The 18925-nt window shown below is 44.8% G+C and overlaps 2 protein-coding genes across 2 annotated transcripts; both read left to right on the top strand.

The window, feature by feature from the left end:
• Window positions 1-15: 15 nt before the first annotated feature.
• On the top strand, window positions 16-9450 carry LOC308167884 (inverted formin-2-like; the record flags this gene model as incomplete). Its single annotated transcript, XM_080542361.1, has 4 exons — window positions 16-29; window positions 5921-6203; window positions 6699-8000; window positions 9403-9450. The coding sequence occupies 4 exons, from the start codon at window positions 16-18 to the stop codon at window positions 9448-9450; spliced, it is 1647 nt and encodes a 548-aa protein (XP_080398487.1).
• Window positions 9451-9471: 21 nt separating this feature from the next.
• On the top strand, window positions 9472-18906 carry LOC308167883 (inverted formin-2-like; the record flags this gene model as incomplete). Its single annotated transcript, XM_080542360.1, has 4 exons — window positions 9472-9485; window positions 15385-15709; window positions 16277-17380; window positions 18859-18906. 4 exons carry the CDS (start codon window positions 9472-9474, stop codon window positions 18904-18906), a joined length of 1491 nt encoding a protein of 496 aa, XP_080398486.1.
• Between the last annotated feature and the right edge of the window lie 19 nt (window positions 18907-18925).

Here is an 18925-nt window from a genome sequence, read left to right as displayed (position 1 = left end):
AATAGTGGCTTTAAGATGGCACAGACAAGGCTCGTCTGAAAGTAAAACATCAAAATATCGAGGGCATTAGTTATAAGTTACCCCTAATGGGCCAGCATCAGGTGCAAATGAAAAGTAACATTATTTTAAAAAAAATATTGACATACGGTCACTGAGTACTGCAGAGTACTATTTTTGTTGCTTTAATAAAGGCTGGCAGTCTTTAATTTAACTGTTGTTGGTGTGGACTATATACTGGGGAGGTATTTGAATGAATGAATGAATGAATGGTCTTTATTGTCATTGCTACAGTACAGGTACCAAACAACGAAATTTAGGAGGGGTGGCTCCCCTGGTGTTAGGAAAAAAAAATATATATATATATATAATATTCAGGGGTCAAAAAATGTATACAAATATCGGATCGGTATCGGTATCGCCGATACCCGAAGCCCAGGTATCGGTATCGGTAGTGAAAAAGTGGGATCGGGACATCCCTAGCTAAAATGTTGTCAGCGTTCATGGACCAAATTGGATGTGTCGATCCATGGCGCTTCCAATTTCCTCACGATAAAAAATTCTCGTTTTTTTCACACGTCCACCATTCGTATAGCAGAATTGATTACTTCTTTATAGACAGAACACTACTTCCCTTTGTCAAAAACGTAGAATATTCAACCATAATTGAATCTGACCATGCCCCAGTACTATTGGATCTGTCCTTCCCACTTAACTACTCTGACCGCGCTCCATGGAGACTTGATACCACACTACTAACAGATAAAGAATTCTGCCAAATGATTTCAACTGCCATAGACAATTTCTTGGAAACCAATAGGGACGACACTGTTTCTCCCTCCCTGCTCTGGCAGACCCTTAAAGTAGTAATAAGGGGGGACATTATTGCATACACATCTAGGCTGAACAAAGCTAGGAGGCAAGAACAGGAGCAACTTCTCAACTCAATGATTGACATAGATCATCAATACTCTGACTCTCCCACCCCGGAGCTTTACAAAAATAAGCTGAATCTCAAAGCCAAATACGAGTTATTAACATCCGATAAGACAGAACGTATGCTGCTGAAATCACGAGGCTTTGTTTATGAGCATGGGGAAAAGGCTGGTAGAATGTTAGCGCATCAATTAAAATGTAAATCCTCTGACCAACAGATTCCACAAATTAAAAGAGAAAATGGGGAGCTTACAACTGACCCCCTCGAAATCAATGAGACTTTTAGGGCATTTTATTCCAAATTGTACACTTCTGAGGCACCCAATGATGATACCAATATGCAACATTTCTTCACAAATTTAAATGCCCCTGTTATCAACCCTGTTCATAAAGCAGAACTTGAACTACCCTTCCAAGACACCGACATTTATAATGCAATCACAGCTATGCAAAGTAGTAAGGCCCCGGGCCCTGATGGATACCCCATCGAATTCTACAAAAAATTCTCAACCAAATTAACTCCGCTCATCTTAGAAATGTTCAATGACTCAATGGATAATGAGGCCCTGCCACAGACGCTAACAGAGGCATTCATAACCCTTTTACCGAAACCAGGGAAAGACAGAACGGAGTGTGGTTCACATCGCCCCATCTCGCTGCTCAACAGCGATGTCAAGATATTAGCTAAAGCACTCGCCCGGCGTCTAGAGTCCGTCACAGACGAGGTGATCTCCCCTGATCAAACTGGCTTCATGCTGGGCCGCCACTCATTCTCTAACATCCGAAACCTTCTAAATGTCGTACATTCTCCTACGTCCGAGGAGGTACCTGAGGTGGTTCTCTCCCTGGATGCGGAGAAGGCTCTTGACAGAGTGGAGTGGGCGTACTTATTTGAATGTCTGAAAGCTTTTGGCTTTGGACCCACTTTTATTGCATGGATCAGACTACTATACTCATCTCCTAAGGCAGGGGTCGGCAATTAGGTTTGGCCTCGGGCCAATTTTTTTTTGAGCCACTAGATGGCGGGCCCGAACATAATCAAAGGCTAATTTAAGTAATTGATTGTTTTAAAATGTGACACGTTCTAATGCTTTGACTTTTCTTTCGACTGTACACATCGCTAGTCAACTAACACAGCTTGTTTTGTGAACCTGCTAACAATGTAAAGTAGTGTTCTAGTTAACTAGGTAGCTGTCCAATCCATTATGTTGCAGTATTTTGGCTTGATTAGCGAGTTTGTGTTGTGATTCTCAACAACGTTGAAACGTAGTTTCACACTTTTCCATATTTTTGAATAATAAATGTGTGGACTGACGATGTAGCGTAGCCTAACTTATTCTAATAATTATGTAACAGTTTCATTCTGATAATTATTCCCCCCTCCTCCCAGACAAGGTCACATTATTATTATTGGATTGGTTGTTTGCGTGCCGGGTGAAGTTAGCCAAACATTTAACCTGCTAGCAAGAGAAACATAATGTCACTCTCCAAAGGTCTAAAGAGGAAAGTTGACGGTGGAAACAGGGCATTTAAAGAGGAATGGACAGCGAACTATACGTTCATCCTACCTGGTTTCATCAATGCAAAGCCGTTGTGAGAGACATTTTCCGTGCTCACAATGTTCCCTTTCTATACGCGAGTCGTCCTTTTCGTCAATGAATGCGATAAAGACGCACGAGAGGAATCGATGGATGCATAAAAACCTTGAGAACTGCCTGTGGATTAAAGTGACGTCAATATCACCAGATATCAAGCAAATACTGACCGATGGGAGATGCTTTTTGTTTGCGCCGATTTTGTTTTCAATGTTTTTCAGAAAATTAAACAGAATTTGCGTTGTTACTGTTCATATGTGTGTTGCAGTCACATATACGTAAACATTACGTTTGAATGGCTTACTGAGCTCGTGTTATTTTGTTCAAACCACACACGGTATGTCGGCTATTTCAGCACCGTGACGCGTTGTCCACCTGCTTATGATTCACTCTGAGGGGTTCAGCGTCAGTGCGCTTCGGTGCACCTTGCTGCCTGATTGTCTGTCCCTGTGTCATTCACTCTCAACATGGATAAAAGTACAATAAGCATTATTCAGGTGGAGTTCGATTCTCTATTCGGACATTATAGGCGCTATATGTGGGACTGTCGGTCCGATATTATTATAAAAAAATAAAAAAAATAAAAAATAAAAAGTGGATTCTCAAAATAATCTGCTGGGCCAAATATTATTGGTGACGGGCCAGCAATGGCCCACGGGCCGCCTATTGCCGACCCCTGTCCTAAGGCATCGGTAGTTACGAACGGGAAACGCTCCACATTTTTCTCATTGTCGAGAGGGACACGCCAGGGGTGCCCGCTGAGCCCACTCCTATTCTCATTCGCCATCGAACCTCTGTCTATCATGTTAAAATCTTCTCCAATAATAAATGGAATTTCTAGATGGGGGAAGGAACACAAGGTGGCGCTATATGCCGACGACTTACTGTTGTATGTATCTGAACCGGTGCAATGCATTTCCCATATAGTTCAGATGCTGCATAGATTTGGTAGCTTTTCGGGATACAAGATCAACCTCACTAAGAGCGAATGTTTTCCAGTGAACAACCTAGATCTCGCAATCCCACAATGTGACTTGCCCTTCCATTTGTCTAAATCTGGCTTCAAATATTTGGGAATTAATATTACACGGTCCTTCTCTAAACTACATGAAAAAAACTTCACGCCCCTTGTTAATAAATTAAAAGATGATTTACAGAAATGGAGGTCCATTAATTTATCACTGGCAGGGAAGATCAACTGTATTAAGCATTAAGATGAACGTTCTACCCCGATTCCTCTACCTTTTCCAATGTCTCCCTATATTCCTCCCAAAGTCCTTCTTCTCGTCCATAGATAAGTCCATATCATCTTTCATTTGGGGGGGGTAAAGTCCCTAGAATACAGAAAAGACTTCTACAGCGACATCGGTCCCAGGGCGGACTGGGCCTACCAAATTTGCTTTATTATCACTGGGCTGCCAATATTCAGAAAATCATATACTGGGTCCATTCACCACAGCCGTCTTGGTGCGAAATAGAAAATGAGTCATGTCTTTCAACATCCCTCTCCGCCTTGATTACCTCCAAACTCCCTCTATCTGCCCCACACTACACCTCTAACCCTGTTGTTGTTAATACATTACGAATATGGTCACAATTTCGACGCCACTTTGGTTTAAAAGATTTCTCCAACCTAGCCCCTATCTGCAATAACCACCTTTTTGTCCCCGCCAGAATAGACAATGCTTTCGCCTTATGGAAAAGACTCGGTCTCTCCAAATTTAAAGATCTCTATACTGAGGGCGTCTTCTCGACCTTTAATCACCTCTCTCAAAAATTCAACCTTCCCCGCTCAAGTTATTTTCGATACCTCCAGGTCCGACATTTCATTAAAAGTTTGGATCCAAACTTCCCAAATGCACCACAACCTTCTGCTATAGATGATATCCTCCAAATTCCTCCCAATCTAAAAGGCCTAATATCAAGTATTTACTCTAGCATATCATCCCTCGGAGACACTTCCCTCCACAAAATTAAAGAGAAATGGCAGGAGGAGCTAGGGGACGTAATACCCGATGACTCCTGGACTGAGGCTCTGACGAGAGTTAACGGGAGCACATCATGTGCTAGACTAGGCGTAATCCAATTTAAGGTCTTGCACCGAATTCACCTTTCCAAATCTAGGCTAGCCAGAATCTATCCTGACGTGGATGAGAATTGTAGCAGATGTCATAACGCTCCGGCAACGCTAACACACATGTTTTGGTCATGTCCCTTATTATTTGATTATTGGTCAGCAGTTTTCAGGACCCTCTCACAGGCACTAGATCTGAACCTGCAACCTAACGCCTACTCAGCTATCTTTGGCATAGCGCCAACTGACCAACAGATTATTAACAAGCATAAAGACATTGTGGCATTTGCCACTCTACTTGCTCGACGGAGGATTTTGCTTTGTTGGACATCCCCCAAACCACCGAATTCCTCCTTATGGTTGACTGACCTTATGCTTCACTTGAAACTTGAAAACATTAAATATACACTTAGGGGGTCCAAAGACCGCTTTTATTTCACCTGGAACCCAATAATATCCTATTTCAACAAACTAAAAACCCTCCCTGACAATGCAAGTGCGCTGGATGCTGAGTGATGACATATGTTGTGAATCTATTTATCAGGATAAACCCCTAGAGATACATCATCTCGTTCTAGAGAGGGACATATTACAATCATAACAGACATGGTATCACAGACCAACACGACCATCTCATCTATCCTCACTTACAAATGAATTGCACTTTATTTCTCTTTATCTCTTTGATTACTTACCTGTACTGTCTTCATTACCTATCACCACTGTTATTATTATTATTATTATTTATTGTTGTTTATTTATATCCTTCGTCCTGGGATGCACCACTTGGGATTTTGTGGGGGGGGGGGGGGGTTGGGACATGTTTGTGTTTTGTGTAAAAACAAACCAAAACTGAAAAGTATTATTTTTGTATATCTGTAACATCTCAATAAAAAGAAAGTAAAAAAATTATTTAAAAAAATAAAATAGAAACCATTAGACAAGGCGTTTTCAAGGCAAGCTCTTCTGTGTCAGGCAATTTAGAATGTTGAAGTTTTTCCAATTGTCCCATTGTGATGCAATAAGAAACTATTACAACATTTGCAACATTTGACAGTGCTACAAAAACACTGTGTGCATTGGCCATTGAGATAATATAGAGATATTGAGATATTGAAAGTACTGGGATTCATCTTAATTATGTATTTTCCAGTTTTGGATATACTGCCAATGCTGAGGTAGGTGTGGGATGCATTAAATGCTAATCAAATGTTGGTGGAACAACAGTCACAGTCACTTTCTGTAAGATTTCCCAAACATCAATACCTATGTTGTGTGTGCGTGTGCGTGCATATGTGCATGTGTGTTTATGTAACAGGGAGACTGAGGACCTGGACCTGAACATCCAGTGTGAGGCCTTTGAGGATTCCATGGCCGAGGATGCGGAGGAGATGGAGAGGGTGTACGGAGGCATCGACATGAGCAGTCACCAGGAGGTCTTCACCTCCCTCCTCACCAAAGTGAGCAGCTCCCCAGCCTCTGTCCAGCTGCTGTCCATCCTGCAGGCTCTGCTGCTGGTGGCTCCAGGACGGGGAGACGTGTGGCTGACCCTGGAGGCCCTGGCTGTCCGTGCCACTCTGCTGGCCCACGACTCACAAATGGACTCCGCTGAACGTTTGATGGAGCGCCTGCTCTCTTCCAAGAGACAACAGATCTCAGCCAGTCCCAAGACCAAGACCACCAACAGGGCAATCCAGACAGACTTGCTCGGCAGCACAACCAACCAATCAGACATGGCTTCCGTAACTCCCCCTCCTCCCCCTCCTCCCCCTCCACTTCCTGCTGCTACCCCAAACCCTCCTCCTCCCCCACCCCCACCCCTGCCAGGCACCACTTATGGTGCACCCCCACCACCTCCTCCTTTACCTGGGATGCCACCTCCTCCTCCACCACCTCTACCAGGGATGGGGCAGGGAGGTCCACCTCCTCCCCCTCCCCTGCCTGGTATGGGCCCCCCACCTCCCCCTCCCCTGCCTGGTATGGGCCCCCCACCTCCCCCTCCCCTGCCTGGTATGGGCCCCCCTCCCCCACCACCCCCTCCCCCAGGTATTGGAGGAGGTATTATTGTGCCCCAGAACGCTCCTCTCCCCAAGGCCAGCCGCTGTCCCACACTGCGCATGAAGAAGCTCAACTGGCAGAAGCTGCCCTCCAGAGTGGTGTCTGAAAGCCAATCCATGTGGTCGTCAGTGCAGTCTGATTCCCTGGAACCTGACTACTCCAGCATTGAGGAGCTCTTCTGTCTGCCAGTGACTGACTCAAAGGCCAAAAGTACCAACACTACGGTCAAACGAGAGCCCAAAGAGATATCCTTCATTGATGCCAAGAAAAATCTAGATTTGAACATATTCTTGAAGCAGTTCAGATGCTCACATAAAGACTTTGTAGCTATGATCCAAAATGGGGACCGTTCCAAGTTTGACGTCGAGGTGCTGAAACAGATGCAGACGTTACTGCCGGAGAAACATGAGATTGAGAACCTCAAGTCATACCAAGGGGAGATAGAGAAGCTGGCCGGTGTGGATCGGTTCTACCTCGAGCTCCTATCAGTTTCATGCTACACCATGAGGATCGAGTGCATGCTTCTCTGTGAGGAGACCCCTTCTGTGTTAAAGATGCTGCAACCCAAAGCTGAGCTGCTGGACGCAGCCTGTGAGAGTTTGAAGGAGAGCACCCGCCTTCCAAGTTTCTGCAAGCTCATACTTGACATTGGAAACTTCCTCAACTATGGGAGTCACATAGGCAATGCAGATGGCTTCAAGATCAGCACCTTGCTGAAGCTCACAGATACCAAAGCCAACAAGTCCCGTATCACATTGCTCCATCACATCCTGGAGGAGGCGGAGAAAACCCATGCTGACTTGCTGAACCTTCCGGATGATCTAGAGATCTGTGAAAAGGCTGCTAGAATAAATGTGGATTCTATTCAGGCAGAGTCGAGCTCACTGGTCAAACGGTTGAAGGGTTCTGAGAAAAAAGTGTCCTCTTCTTCTCAGGAGGATATCAAGCAGCAGTATCTCACTGCTATGAAGGGGAACCTGGAGGCCTGTGAGAAGCTGCAGGAGCTCTTTGCCTCCATCAAAAAGAAGAAGGAAGAGCTAGCAGAGTATCTGTGTGAGGACACGTCCCGCCTCTCACTAGAGGAGCTGTTCAACACCATCAAGACCTTCAGAGGACTCTTCCTTAAAGCAATCAAGGAAAACCAGACCTGGAGAGAGCAGGCCATCAAGGCAGAGAAGAGGAAGAAACAGCAAGAGGAGGATGACGCCAAGAGACCGAGGGGGGAGAACGGAAAAATAATTCGTAAAGCCCCCCCAGTCCAGGAGGAGGGCTGCATCATGTTGGACCACCTGTTGGCTATGATGAAGGGCAATGCACTAAGGAAGACCACCAGGGCCCAGGCAGACAGGGGCAGCCTGCCCTCTAATGACAAGAAAAGGGATAGCACCCAGCCTGAACATGCCAAGCTTGAGCGATCATCAGCCGTAGATACCCAATATGGCATAGAAGTGGACAAGGTGGCATCAACCATTCAGCAAGGATCGCAGGACAGACTGCCACACACAGGGGAGTCCACATCAGGCCTTCCAACAGGACTCAAACTGGATTAATCAGAGACCATCGCCCCCCTCAATCCTGGATTGGATCCCCTGCTCAAGGAGGGATCTTCAGAGAGAGATGAGGGCATCAGTGGCGGGCTGGCGGCTCCTGCCAAATCTCTCAGGGGGGGCAATTGTTGCGTTGATGGTTAAGGTGACACGTTCAAGGGTAAATTCACCTAAATCAGCGGGCTTAAATAAATTGACTCTCACAGCCAAAAAATAAATAATAAAAATAAAAAAAAGCTCTTTGGTCTTGCCCATTGTGGAGAGGTTGGGGTCTGATTGATTGAGTGTGTGGAGTGTGTCTTTTATAAAGGTAACGAGTTCAAACTGGTGCAGTTAATACAGGTAATGAGTGGAGAATAGGAGGGCTTCTTAAAGAAAAACTAACAGGTCTGTGAGAGCTGGAATTATTACTGGTTGGTAGGTGATCAAATACTTATTTCATACAATAAAATGCAAATTAATTATTTAAAAGTCATACAATGTGATTTTCTGGATTTTTGTTTTAGATTCCGTCTCTCACAGTTGAAGTGTACCTATGATAAAAATTACAGACCTCTACATTCTTTCTAAGTGGGAAAACCTGCAAAATCAGCAGTGTATCAAATACTTGTTCTCCCCACTGTAGTTACCGAAATAAAACACAGATCAAAAGATTTAATGTACGATTCAAGTAGCCGATGTCCTTGACAACTGGTAAATGTGGTGGAGCAGGATTTAGCTTCTCTGAGGAGTTAAGTAGAGAGAGCAGCCTGTGGCTGTGGAAAGGATTGGGCTTAAATTGAGGATACACTAAAACGTGAAACTGACAAGCGCCAAAAAAGCTCCCCTGCCAGTTCCTGCCAACAGAGACTTGTTGAGACCAGCGTGCAGGGGGTTGGCACGGGTTCACACCGAGGCTGGTTGAGGCAGAAATCGAAGGACGTCGTGTGTTTTTATATTCCTCATTCGATTCCATGCATTACAATAAGCCTGTCCACCGATTTTCTACCTCCATGGTTGGAACCACGAGACTAGACACTACATGGTCATGGATGTGCCTAGGGACACAGCAAGCATGACCAGGGAAAGTTGTCTCCACAGGACCTGAAGCACAAAGCACCAATTCAGTTCAAGAAAAGAGAAAGAGTAGAGAAATGTATGCTTGTTACACAGAAAGTGTTAAAAAATAAAACTGACGTCATAATCTGCCCTCTAGGGCCAGCATCAGGTGCAGATCAAGCGTCAAGGGGGTTACTATCGTTGAACAGAGAATAGTGGCTTTAAGATGGCACAGACAAGGCTCGTCTGAAAGTAAAACATCAAAATATCGAGGGCATTAGTTATAAGTTACCCCTAATGGGCCAGCATCAGGTGCAAATGAAAAGTAACATTATTTTAAAAAAAATATTGACATACGGTCACTGAGTACTGCAGAGTACTATTTTTGTTGCTTTAATAAAGGCTGGCAGTCTTTAATTTAACTGTTGTTGGTGTGGACTATATACTGGGGAGGTATTTGAATGAATGAATGGTCTTTATTGTCATTGCTACAGTACAGGTACCAAACAACGAAATTTAGGAGGGGTGGCTCCCCTGGTGTTAGGAAGAAAAAAAAAATATATATATATATAATATTCAGGGGTCAAAAAATGTATACAAATATCGGATCGGTATCGGTATCGCCGATACCCGAAGCCCAGGTATCGGTATCGGTATCGGTAGTGAAAAAGTGGGATCGGGACATCCCTAGCTAAAATGTTGTCAGCGTTCATGGACCAAATTGGATGTGTCGATCCATGGCGCTTCCAATTTCCTCACGATAAAAAATTCTCGTTTTTTTCACACGTCCACCATTCGTATAGCAGAATTGATTACTTCTTTATAGACAGAACACTACTTCCCTTTGTCAAAAACGTAGAATATTCAACCATAATTGAATCTGACCATGCCCCAGTACTATTGGATCTGTCCTTCCCACTTAACTACTCTGACCGCGCTCCATGGAGACTTGATACCACACTACTAACAGATAAAGAATTCTGCCAAATGATTTCAACTGCCATAGACAATTTCTTGGAAACCAATAGGGACGACACTGTTTCTCCCTCCCTGCTCTGGCAGACCCTTAAAGTAGTAATAAGGGGGGACATTATTGCATACACATCTAGGCTGAACAAAGCTAGGAGGCAAGAACAGGAGCAACTTCTCAACTCAATGATTGACATAGATCATCAATACTCTGACTCTCCCACCCCGGAGCTTTACAAAAATAAGCTGAATCTCAAAGCCAAATACGAGTTATTAACATCCGATAAGACAGAACGTATGCTGCTGAAATCACGAGGCTTTGTTTATGAGCATGGGGAAAAGGCTGGTAGAATGTTAGCGCATCAATTAAAATGTAAATCCTCTGACCAACAGATTCCACAAATTAAAAGAGAAAATGGGGAGCTTACAACTGACCCCCTCGAAATCAATGAGACTTTTAGGGCATTTTATTCCAAATTGTACACTTCTGAGGCACCCAATGATGATACCAATATGCAACATTTCTTCACAAATTTAAATGCCCCTGTTATCAACCCTGTTCATAAAGCAGAACTTGAACTACCCTTCCAAGACACCGACATTTATAATGCAATCACAGCTATGCAAAGTAGTAAGGCCCCGGGCCCTGATGGATACCCCATCGAATTCTACAAAAAATTCTCAACCAAATTAACTCCGCTCATCTTAGAAATGTTCAATGACTCAATGGATAATGAGGCCCTGCCACAGACGCTAACAGAGGCATTCATAACCCTTTTACCGAAACCAGGGAAAGACAGAACGGAGTGTGGTTCACATCGCCCCATCTCGCTGCTCAACAGCGATGTCAAGATATTAGCTAAAGCACTCGCCCGGCGTCTAGAGTCCGTCACAGACGAGGTGATCTCCCCTGATCAAACTGGCTTCATGCTGGGCCGCCACTCATTCTCTAACATCCGAAACCTTCTAAATGTCGTACATTCTCCTACGTCCGAGGAGGTACCTGAGGTGGTTCTCTCCCTGGATGCGGAGAAGGCTTTTGACAGAGTGGAGTGGGCGTACTTATTTGAATGTCTGAAAGCTTTTGGCTTTGGACCCACTTTTATTGCATGGATCAGACTACTATACTCATCTCCTAAGGCAGGGGTCGGCAATTAGGTTTGGCCTCGGGCCAATTTTTTTTTGAGCCACTAGATGGCGGGCCCGAACATAATCAAAGGCTAATTTAAGTAATTGATTGTTTTAAAATGTGACACGTTCTAATGCTTTGACTTTTCTTTCGACTGTACACATCGCTAGTCAACTAACACAGCTTGTTTTGTGAACCTGCTAACAATGTAAAGTAGTGTTCTAGTTAACTAGGTAGCTGTCCAATCCATTATGTTGCAGTATTTTGGCTTGATTAGCGAGTTTGTGTTGTGATTCTCAACAACGTTGAAACGTAGTTTCACACTTTTCCATATTTTTGAATAATAAATGTGTGGACTGACGATGTAGCGTAGCCTAACTTATTCTAATAATTATGTAACAGTTTCATTCTGATAATTATTCCCCCCTCCTCCCAGACAAGGTCACATTATTATTATTGGATTGGTTGTTTGCGTGCCGGGTGAAGTTAGCCAAACATTTAACCTGCTAGCAAGAGAAACATAATGTCACTCTCCAAAGGTCTAAAGAGGAAAGTTGACGGTGGAAACAGGGCATTTAAAGAGGAATGGACAGCGAACTATACGTTCATCCTACCTGGTTTCATCAATGCAAAGCCGTTGTGAGAGACATTTTCCGTGCTCACAATGTTCCCTTTCTATACGCGAGTCGTCCTTTTCGTCAATGAATGCGATAAAGACGCACGAGAGGAATCGATGGATGCATAAAAACCTTGAGAACTGCCTGTGGATTAAAGTGACGTCAATATCACCAGATATCAAGCAAATACTGACCGATGGGAGATGCTTTTTGTTTGCGCCGATTTTGTTTTCAATGTTTTTCAGAAAATTAAACAGAATTTGCGTTGTTACTGTTCATATGTGTGTTGCAGTCACATATACGTAAACATTACGTTTGAATGGCTTACTGAGCTCGTGTTATTTTGTTCAAACCACACACGGTATGTCGGCTATTTCAGCACCGTGACGCGTTGTCCACCTGCTTATGATTCACTCTGAGGGGTTCAGCGTCAGTGCGCTTCGGTGCACCTTGCTGCCTGATTGTCTGTCCCTGTGTCATTCACTCTCAACATGGATAAAAGTACAATAAGCATTATTCAGGTGGAGTTCGATTCTCTATTCGGACATTATAGGCGCTATATGTGGGACTGTCGGTCCGATATTATTATAAAAAAATAAAAAAAATAAAAAATAAAAAGTGGATTCTCAAAATAATCTGCTGGGCCAAATATTATTGGTGACGGGCCAGCAATGGCCCACGGGCCGCCTATTGCCGACCCCTGTCCTAAGGCATCGGTAGTTACGAACGGGAAACGCTCCACATTTTTCTCATTGTCGAGAGGGACACGCCAGGGGTGCCCGCTGAGCCCACTCCTATTCTCATTCGCCATCGAACCTCTGTCTATCATGTTAAAATCTTCTCCAATAATAAATGGAATTTCTAGATGGGGGAAGGAACACAAGGTGGCGCTATATGCCGACGACTTACTGTTGTATGTATCTGAACCGGTGCAATGCATTTCCCATATAGTTCAGATGCTGCATAGATTTGGTAGCTTTTCGGGATACAAGATCAACCTCACTAAGAGCGAATGTTTTCCAGTGAACAACCTAGATCTCGCAATCCCACAATGTGACTTGCCCTTCCATTTGTCTAAATCTGGCTTCAAATATTTGGGAATTAATATTACACGGTCCTTCTCTAAACTACATGAAAAAAACTTCACGCCCCTTGTTAATAAATTAAAAGATGATTTACAGAAATGGAGGTCCATTAATTTATCACTGGCAGGGAAGATCAACTGTATTAAGCATTAAGATGAACGTTCTACCCCGATTCCTCTACCTTTTCCAATGTCTCCCTATATTCCTCCCAAAGTCCTTCTTCTCGTCCATAGATAAGTCCATATCATCTTTCATTTGGGGGGGGTAAAGTCCCTAGAATACAGAAAAGACTTCTACAGCGACATCGGTCCCAGGGCGGACTGGGCCTACCAAATTTGCTTTATTATCACTGGGCTGCCAATATTCAGAAAATCATATACTGGGTCCATTCACCACAGCCGTCTTGGTGCGAAATAGAAAATGAGTCATGTCTTTCAACATCCCTCTCCGCCTTGATTACCTCCAAACTCCCTCTATCTGCCCCACACTACACCTCTAACCCTGTTGTTGTTAATACATTACGAATATGGTCACAATTTCGACGCCACTTTGGTTTAAAAGATTTCTCCAACCTAGCCCCTATCTGCAATAACCACCTTTTTGTCCCCGCCAGAATAGACAATGCTTTCGCCTTATGGAAAAGACTCGGTCTCTCCAAATTTAAAGATCTCTATACTGAGGGCGTCTTCTCGACCTTTAATCACCTCTCTCAAAAATTCAACCTTCCCCGCTCAAGTTATTTTCGATACCTCCAGGTCCGACATTTCATTAAAAGTTTGGATCCAAACTTCCCAAATGCACCACAACCTTCTGCTATAGATGATATCCTCCAAATTCCTCCCAATCTAAAAGGCCTAATATCAAGTATTTACTCTAGCATATCATCCCTCGGAGACACTTCCCTCCACAAAATTAAAGAGAAATGGCAGGAGGAGCTAGGGGACGTAATACCCGATGACTCCTGGACTGAGGCTCTGACGAGAGTTAACGGGAGCACATCATGTGCTAGACTAGGCGTAATCCAATTTAAGGTCTTGCACCGAATTCACCTTTCCAAATCTAGGCTAGCCAGAATCTATCCTGACGTGGATGAGAATTGTAGCAGATGTCATAACGCTCCGGCAACGCTAACACACATGTTTTGGTCATGTCCCTTATTATTTGATTATTGGTCAGCAGTTTTCAGGACCCTCTCACAGGCACTAGATCTGAACCTGCAACCTAACGCCTACTCAGCTATCTTTGGCATAGCGCCAACTGACCAACAGATTATTAACAAGCATAAAGACATTGTGGCATTTGCCACTCTACTTGCTCGACGGAGGATTTTGCTTTGTTGGACATCCCCCAAACCACCGAATTCCTCCTTATGGTTGACTGACCTTATGCTTCACTTGAAACTTGAAAAGATTAAATATACACTTAGGGGGTCCAAAGACCGCTTTTATTTCACCTGGAACCCAATAATATCCTATTTCAACAAACTAAAAACCCTCCCTGACAATGCAAGTGCGCTGGATGCTGAGTGATGACATATGTTGTGAATCTATTTATCAGGATAAACCCCTAGAGATACATCATCTCGTTCTAGAGAGGGACATATTACAATCATAACAGACATGGTATCACAGACCAACACGACCATCTCATCTATCCTCACTTACAAATGAATTGCACTTTATTTCTCTTTATCTCTTTGATTACTTACCTGTACTGTCTTCATTACCTATCACCACTGTTATTATTATTATTATTATTTATTGTTGTTTATTTATATCCTTCGTCCTGGGATGCACCACTTGGGATTTTGTGGGGGGGGGGGGGGGGGGGGGGGTTGGGACATGTTTGTGTTTTGTGTAAAAACAAACCAAAACTGAAAAGTATTATTTTTGTATATCTGTAACATCTCAATAAAAAGAAAGTAAAAAAATTATTTAAAAAAATAAAATAGAAACCATTAGACAAGGCGTTTTCAAGGCAAGCTCTTCTGTGTCAGGCAATTTAGAATGTTGAAGTTTTTCCAATTGTCCCATTGTGATGCAATAAGAAACTATTACAACATTTGCAACATTTGACAGTGCTACAAAAACACTGTGTGCATTGGCCATTGAGATAATATAGAGATATTGAGATATTGAAAGTACTGGGATTCATCTTAATTATGTATTTTCCAGTTTTGGATATACTGCCAATGCTGAGGTAGGTGTGGGATGCATTAAATGCTAATCAAATGTTGGTGGAACAACAGTCACAGTCACTTTCTGTAAGATTTCCCAAACATCAATACCTATGTTGTGTGTGCGTGTGCGTGCATATGTGCATGTGTGTTTATGTAACAGGGAGACTGAGGACCTGGACCTGAACATCCAGTGTGAGGCCTTTGAGGATTCCATGGCCGAGGATGCGGAGGAGATGGAGAGGGTGTACGGAGGCATCGACATGAGCAGTCACCAGGAGGTCTTCACCTCCCTCCTCACCAAAGTGAGCAGCTCCCCAGCCTCTGTCCAGCTGCTGTCCATCCTGCAGGCTCTGCTGCTGGTGGCTCCAGGACGGGGAGACGTGTGGCTGACCCTGGAGGCCCTGGCTGTCCGTGCCACTCTGCTGGCCCACGACTCACAAATGGACTCCGCTGAACGTTTGATGGAGCGCCTGCTCTCTTCCAAGAGACAACAGATCTCAGCCAGTCCCAAGACCAAGACCACCAACAGGGCAATCCAGACAGACTTGCTCGGCAGCACAACCAACCAATCAGACATGGCTTCCGTAACTCCCCCTCCTCCCCCTCCTCCCCCTCCACTTCCTGCTGCTACCCCAAACCCTCCTCCTCCCCCACCCCCACCCCTGCCAGGCACCACTTATGGTGCACCCCCACCACCTCCTCCTTTACCTGGGATGCCACCTCCTCCTCCACCACCTCTACCAGGGATGGGGCAGGGAGGTCCACCTCCTCCCCCTCCCCTGCCTGGTATGGGCCCCCCACCTCCCCCTCCCCTGCCTGGTATGGGCCCCCCACCTCCCCCTCCCCTGCCTGGTATGGGCCCCCCTCCCCCACCACCCCCTCCCCCAGGTATTGGAGGAGGTATTATTGTGCCCCAGAACGCTCCTCTCCCCAAGGCCAGCCGCTGTCCCACACTGCGCATGAAGAAGCTCAACTGGCAGAAGCTGCCCTCCAGAGTGGTGTCTGAAAGCCAATCCATGTGGTCGTCAGTGCAGTCTGATTCCCTGGAACCTGACTACTCCAGCATTGAGGAGCTCTTCTGTCTGCCAGTGACTGACTCAAAGGCCAAAAGTACCAACACTACGGTCAAACGAGAGCCCAAAGAGATATCCTTCATTGATGCCAAGAAAAATCTAGATTTGAACATATTCTTGAAGCAGTTCAGATGCTCACATAAAGACTTTGTAGCTATGATCCAAAATGGGGACCGTTCCAAGTTTGACGTCGAGGTGCTGAAACAGATGCAGACGTTACTGCCGGAGAAACATGAGATTGAGAACCTCAAGTCATACCAAGGGGAGATAGAGAAGCTGGCCGGTGTGGATCGGTTCTACCTCGAGCTCCTATCAGTTTCATGCTACACCATGAGGATCGAGTGCATGCTTCTCTGTGAGGAGACCCCTTCTGTGTTAAAGATGCTGCAACCCAAAGCTGAGCTGCTGGACGCAGCCTGTGAGAGTTTGAAGGAGAGCACCCGCCTTCCAAGTTTCTGCAAGCTCATACTTGACATTGGAAACTTCCTCAACTATGGGAGTCACATAGGCAATGCAGATGGCTTCAAGATCAGCACCTTGCTGAAGCTCACAGATACCAAAGCCAACAAGTCCCGTATCACATTGCTCCATCACATCCTGGAGGAGGCGGAGAAAACCCATGCTGACTTGCTGAACCTTCCGGATGATCTAGAGATCTGTGAAAAGGCTGCTAGAATAAATGTGGATTCTATTCAGGCAGAGTCGAGCTCACTGGTCAAACGGTTGAAGGGTTCTGAGAAAAAAGTGTCCTCTTCTTCTCAGGAGGATATCAAGCAGCAGTATCTCACTGCTATGAAGGGGAACCTGGAGGCCTGTGAGAAGCTGCAGGAGCTCTTTGCCTCCATCAAAAAGAAGAAGGAAGAGCTAGCAGAGTATCTGTGTGAGGACACGTCCCGCCTCTCACTAGAGGAGCTGTTCAACACCATCAAGACCTTCAGAGGACTCTTCCTTAAAGCAATCAAGGAAAACCAGACCTGGAGAGAGCAGGCCATCAAGGCAGAGAAGAGGAAGAAACAGCAAGAGGAGGATGACGCCAAGAGACCGAGGGGGGAGAACGGAAAAATAATTCGTAAAGCCCCCCCAGTCCAGGAGGAGGGCTGCATCATGTTGGACCACCTGTTGGCTATGATGAAGGGCAATGCACTAAGGAAGACCACCAGGGCCCAGGCAGACAGGGGCAGCCTGCCCTCTAATGACAAGAAAAGGGATAGCACCCAGCCTGAACATGCCAAGCTTGAGCGATCATCAGCCGTAGATACCCAATATGGCATAGAAGTGGACAAGGTGGCATCAACCATTCAGCAAGGATCGCAGGACAGACTGCCACACACAGGGGAGTCCACATCAGGCCTTCCAACAGGACTCAAACTGGATTAATCAGAGACCATCGCCCCCCTCAATCCTGGATTGGATCCCCTGCTCAAGGAGGGATCTTCAGAGAGAGATGAGGGCATCAGTGGCGGCTCCTGCCAAATCTCTCAGGGGGGGCAATTGTTGCGTTGATGGTTAAGGTGACACGTTCAAGGGTAAATTCACCTAAATCAGCGGGCTTAAATAAATTGACTCTCACAGCCAAAAAATAAATAATAAAAATAAAAAAAAGCTCTTTGGTCTTGCCCATTGTGGAGAGGTTGGGGTCTGATTGATTGAGTGTGTGGAGTGTGTCTTTTATAAAGGTAACGAGTTCAAACTGGTGCAGTTAATACAGGTAATGAGTGGAGAATAGGAGGGCTTCTTAAAGAAAAACTAACAGGTCTGTGAGAGCTGGAATTATTACTGGTTGGTAGGTGATCAAATACTTATTTCATACAATAAAATGCAAATTAATTATTTAAAAGTCATACAATGTGATTTTCTGGATTTTTGTTTTAGATTCCGTCTCTCACAGTTGAAGTGTACCTATGATAAAAAATACAGACCTCTACATTCTTTCTAAGTGGGAAAACCTGCAAAATCAGCAGTGTATCAAATACTTGTTCTCCCCACTGTAGTTACCGAAATAAAACACAGATCAAAAGATTTAATGTACGATTCAAGTAGCCGATGTCCTTGACAACTGGTAAATGTGGTGGAGCAGGATTTAGCTTCTCTGAGGAGTTAAGTAGAGAGAGCAGCCTGTGGCTGTGGAAAGGATTGGGCTTAAATTGAGGATACACTAAAACGTGAAACTGACAAGCGCCAAAAAAGCTCCCCTGCCAGTTCCTGCCAACAGAGACTTGTTGAGACCAGCGTGCAGGGGGTTGGCACGGGTTCACACCGAGGCTGGTTGAGGCAGAAATCGAAGGACGTCGTGTGTTTTTATATTCCTCATTCGATTCCATGCATTACAATAAGCCTGTCCACCGATTTTCTACCTCCATGGTTGGAACCACGAGACTAGACACTACATGGTCATGGATGTGCCTAGGGACACAGCAAGCATGACCAGGGAAAGTTGTCTCCACAGGACCTGAAGCACAAAGCACCAATTCAGTTCAAGAAAAGAGAAAGAGTAGAGAAATGTATGCTTGTTACACAGAAAGTGTTAAAAAATAAAACTGACGTCATAATCTGCCCTCTAGGGCCAGCATCAGGTGCAGATCAAGCGTCAAGGGGGTTACTATCGTTGAACAGAGAATAGTGGCTTTA

This window comes from Nansenia antarctica, assembly GCF_963989245.1.
Source record: "Nansenia antarctica genome assembly, chromosome: 11".
In the NCBI taxonomy this organism is placed as follows: domain Eukaryota; kingdom Metazoa; phylum Chordata; class Actinopteri; order Argentiniformes; family Microstomatidae; genus Nansenia; species Nansenia antarctica.
The sequence above is the reverse complement of the archived record's forward strand: the minus strand, read 5'-3'. Positions and strand labels throughout refer to the sequence as shown.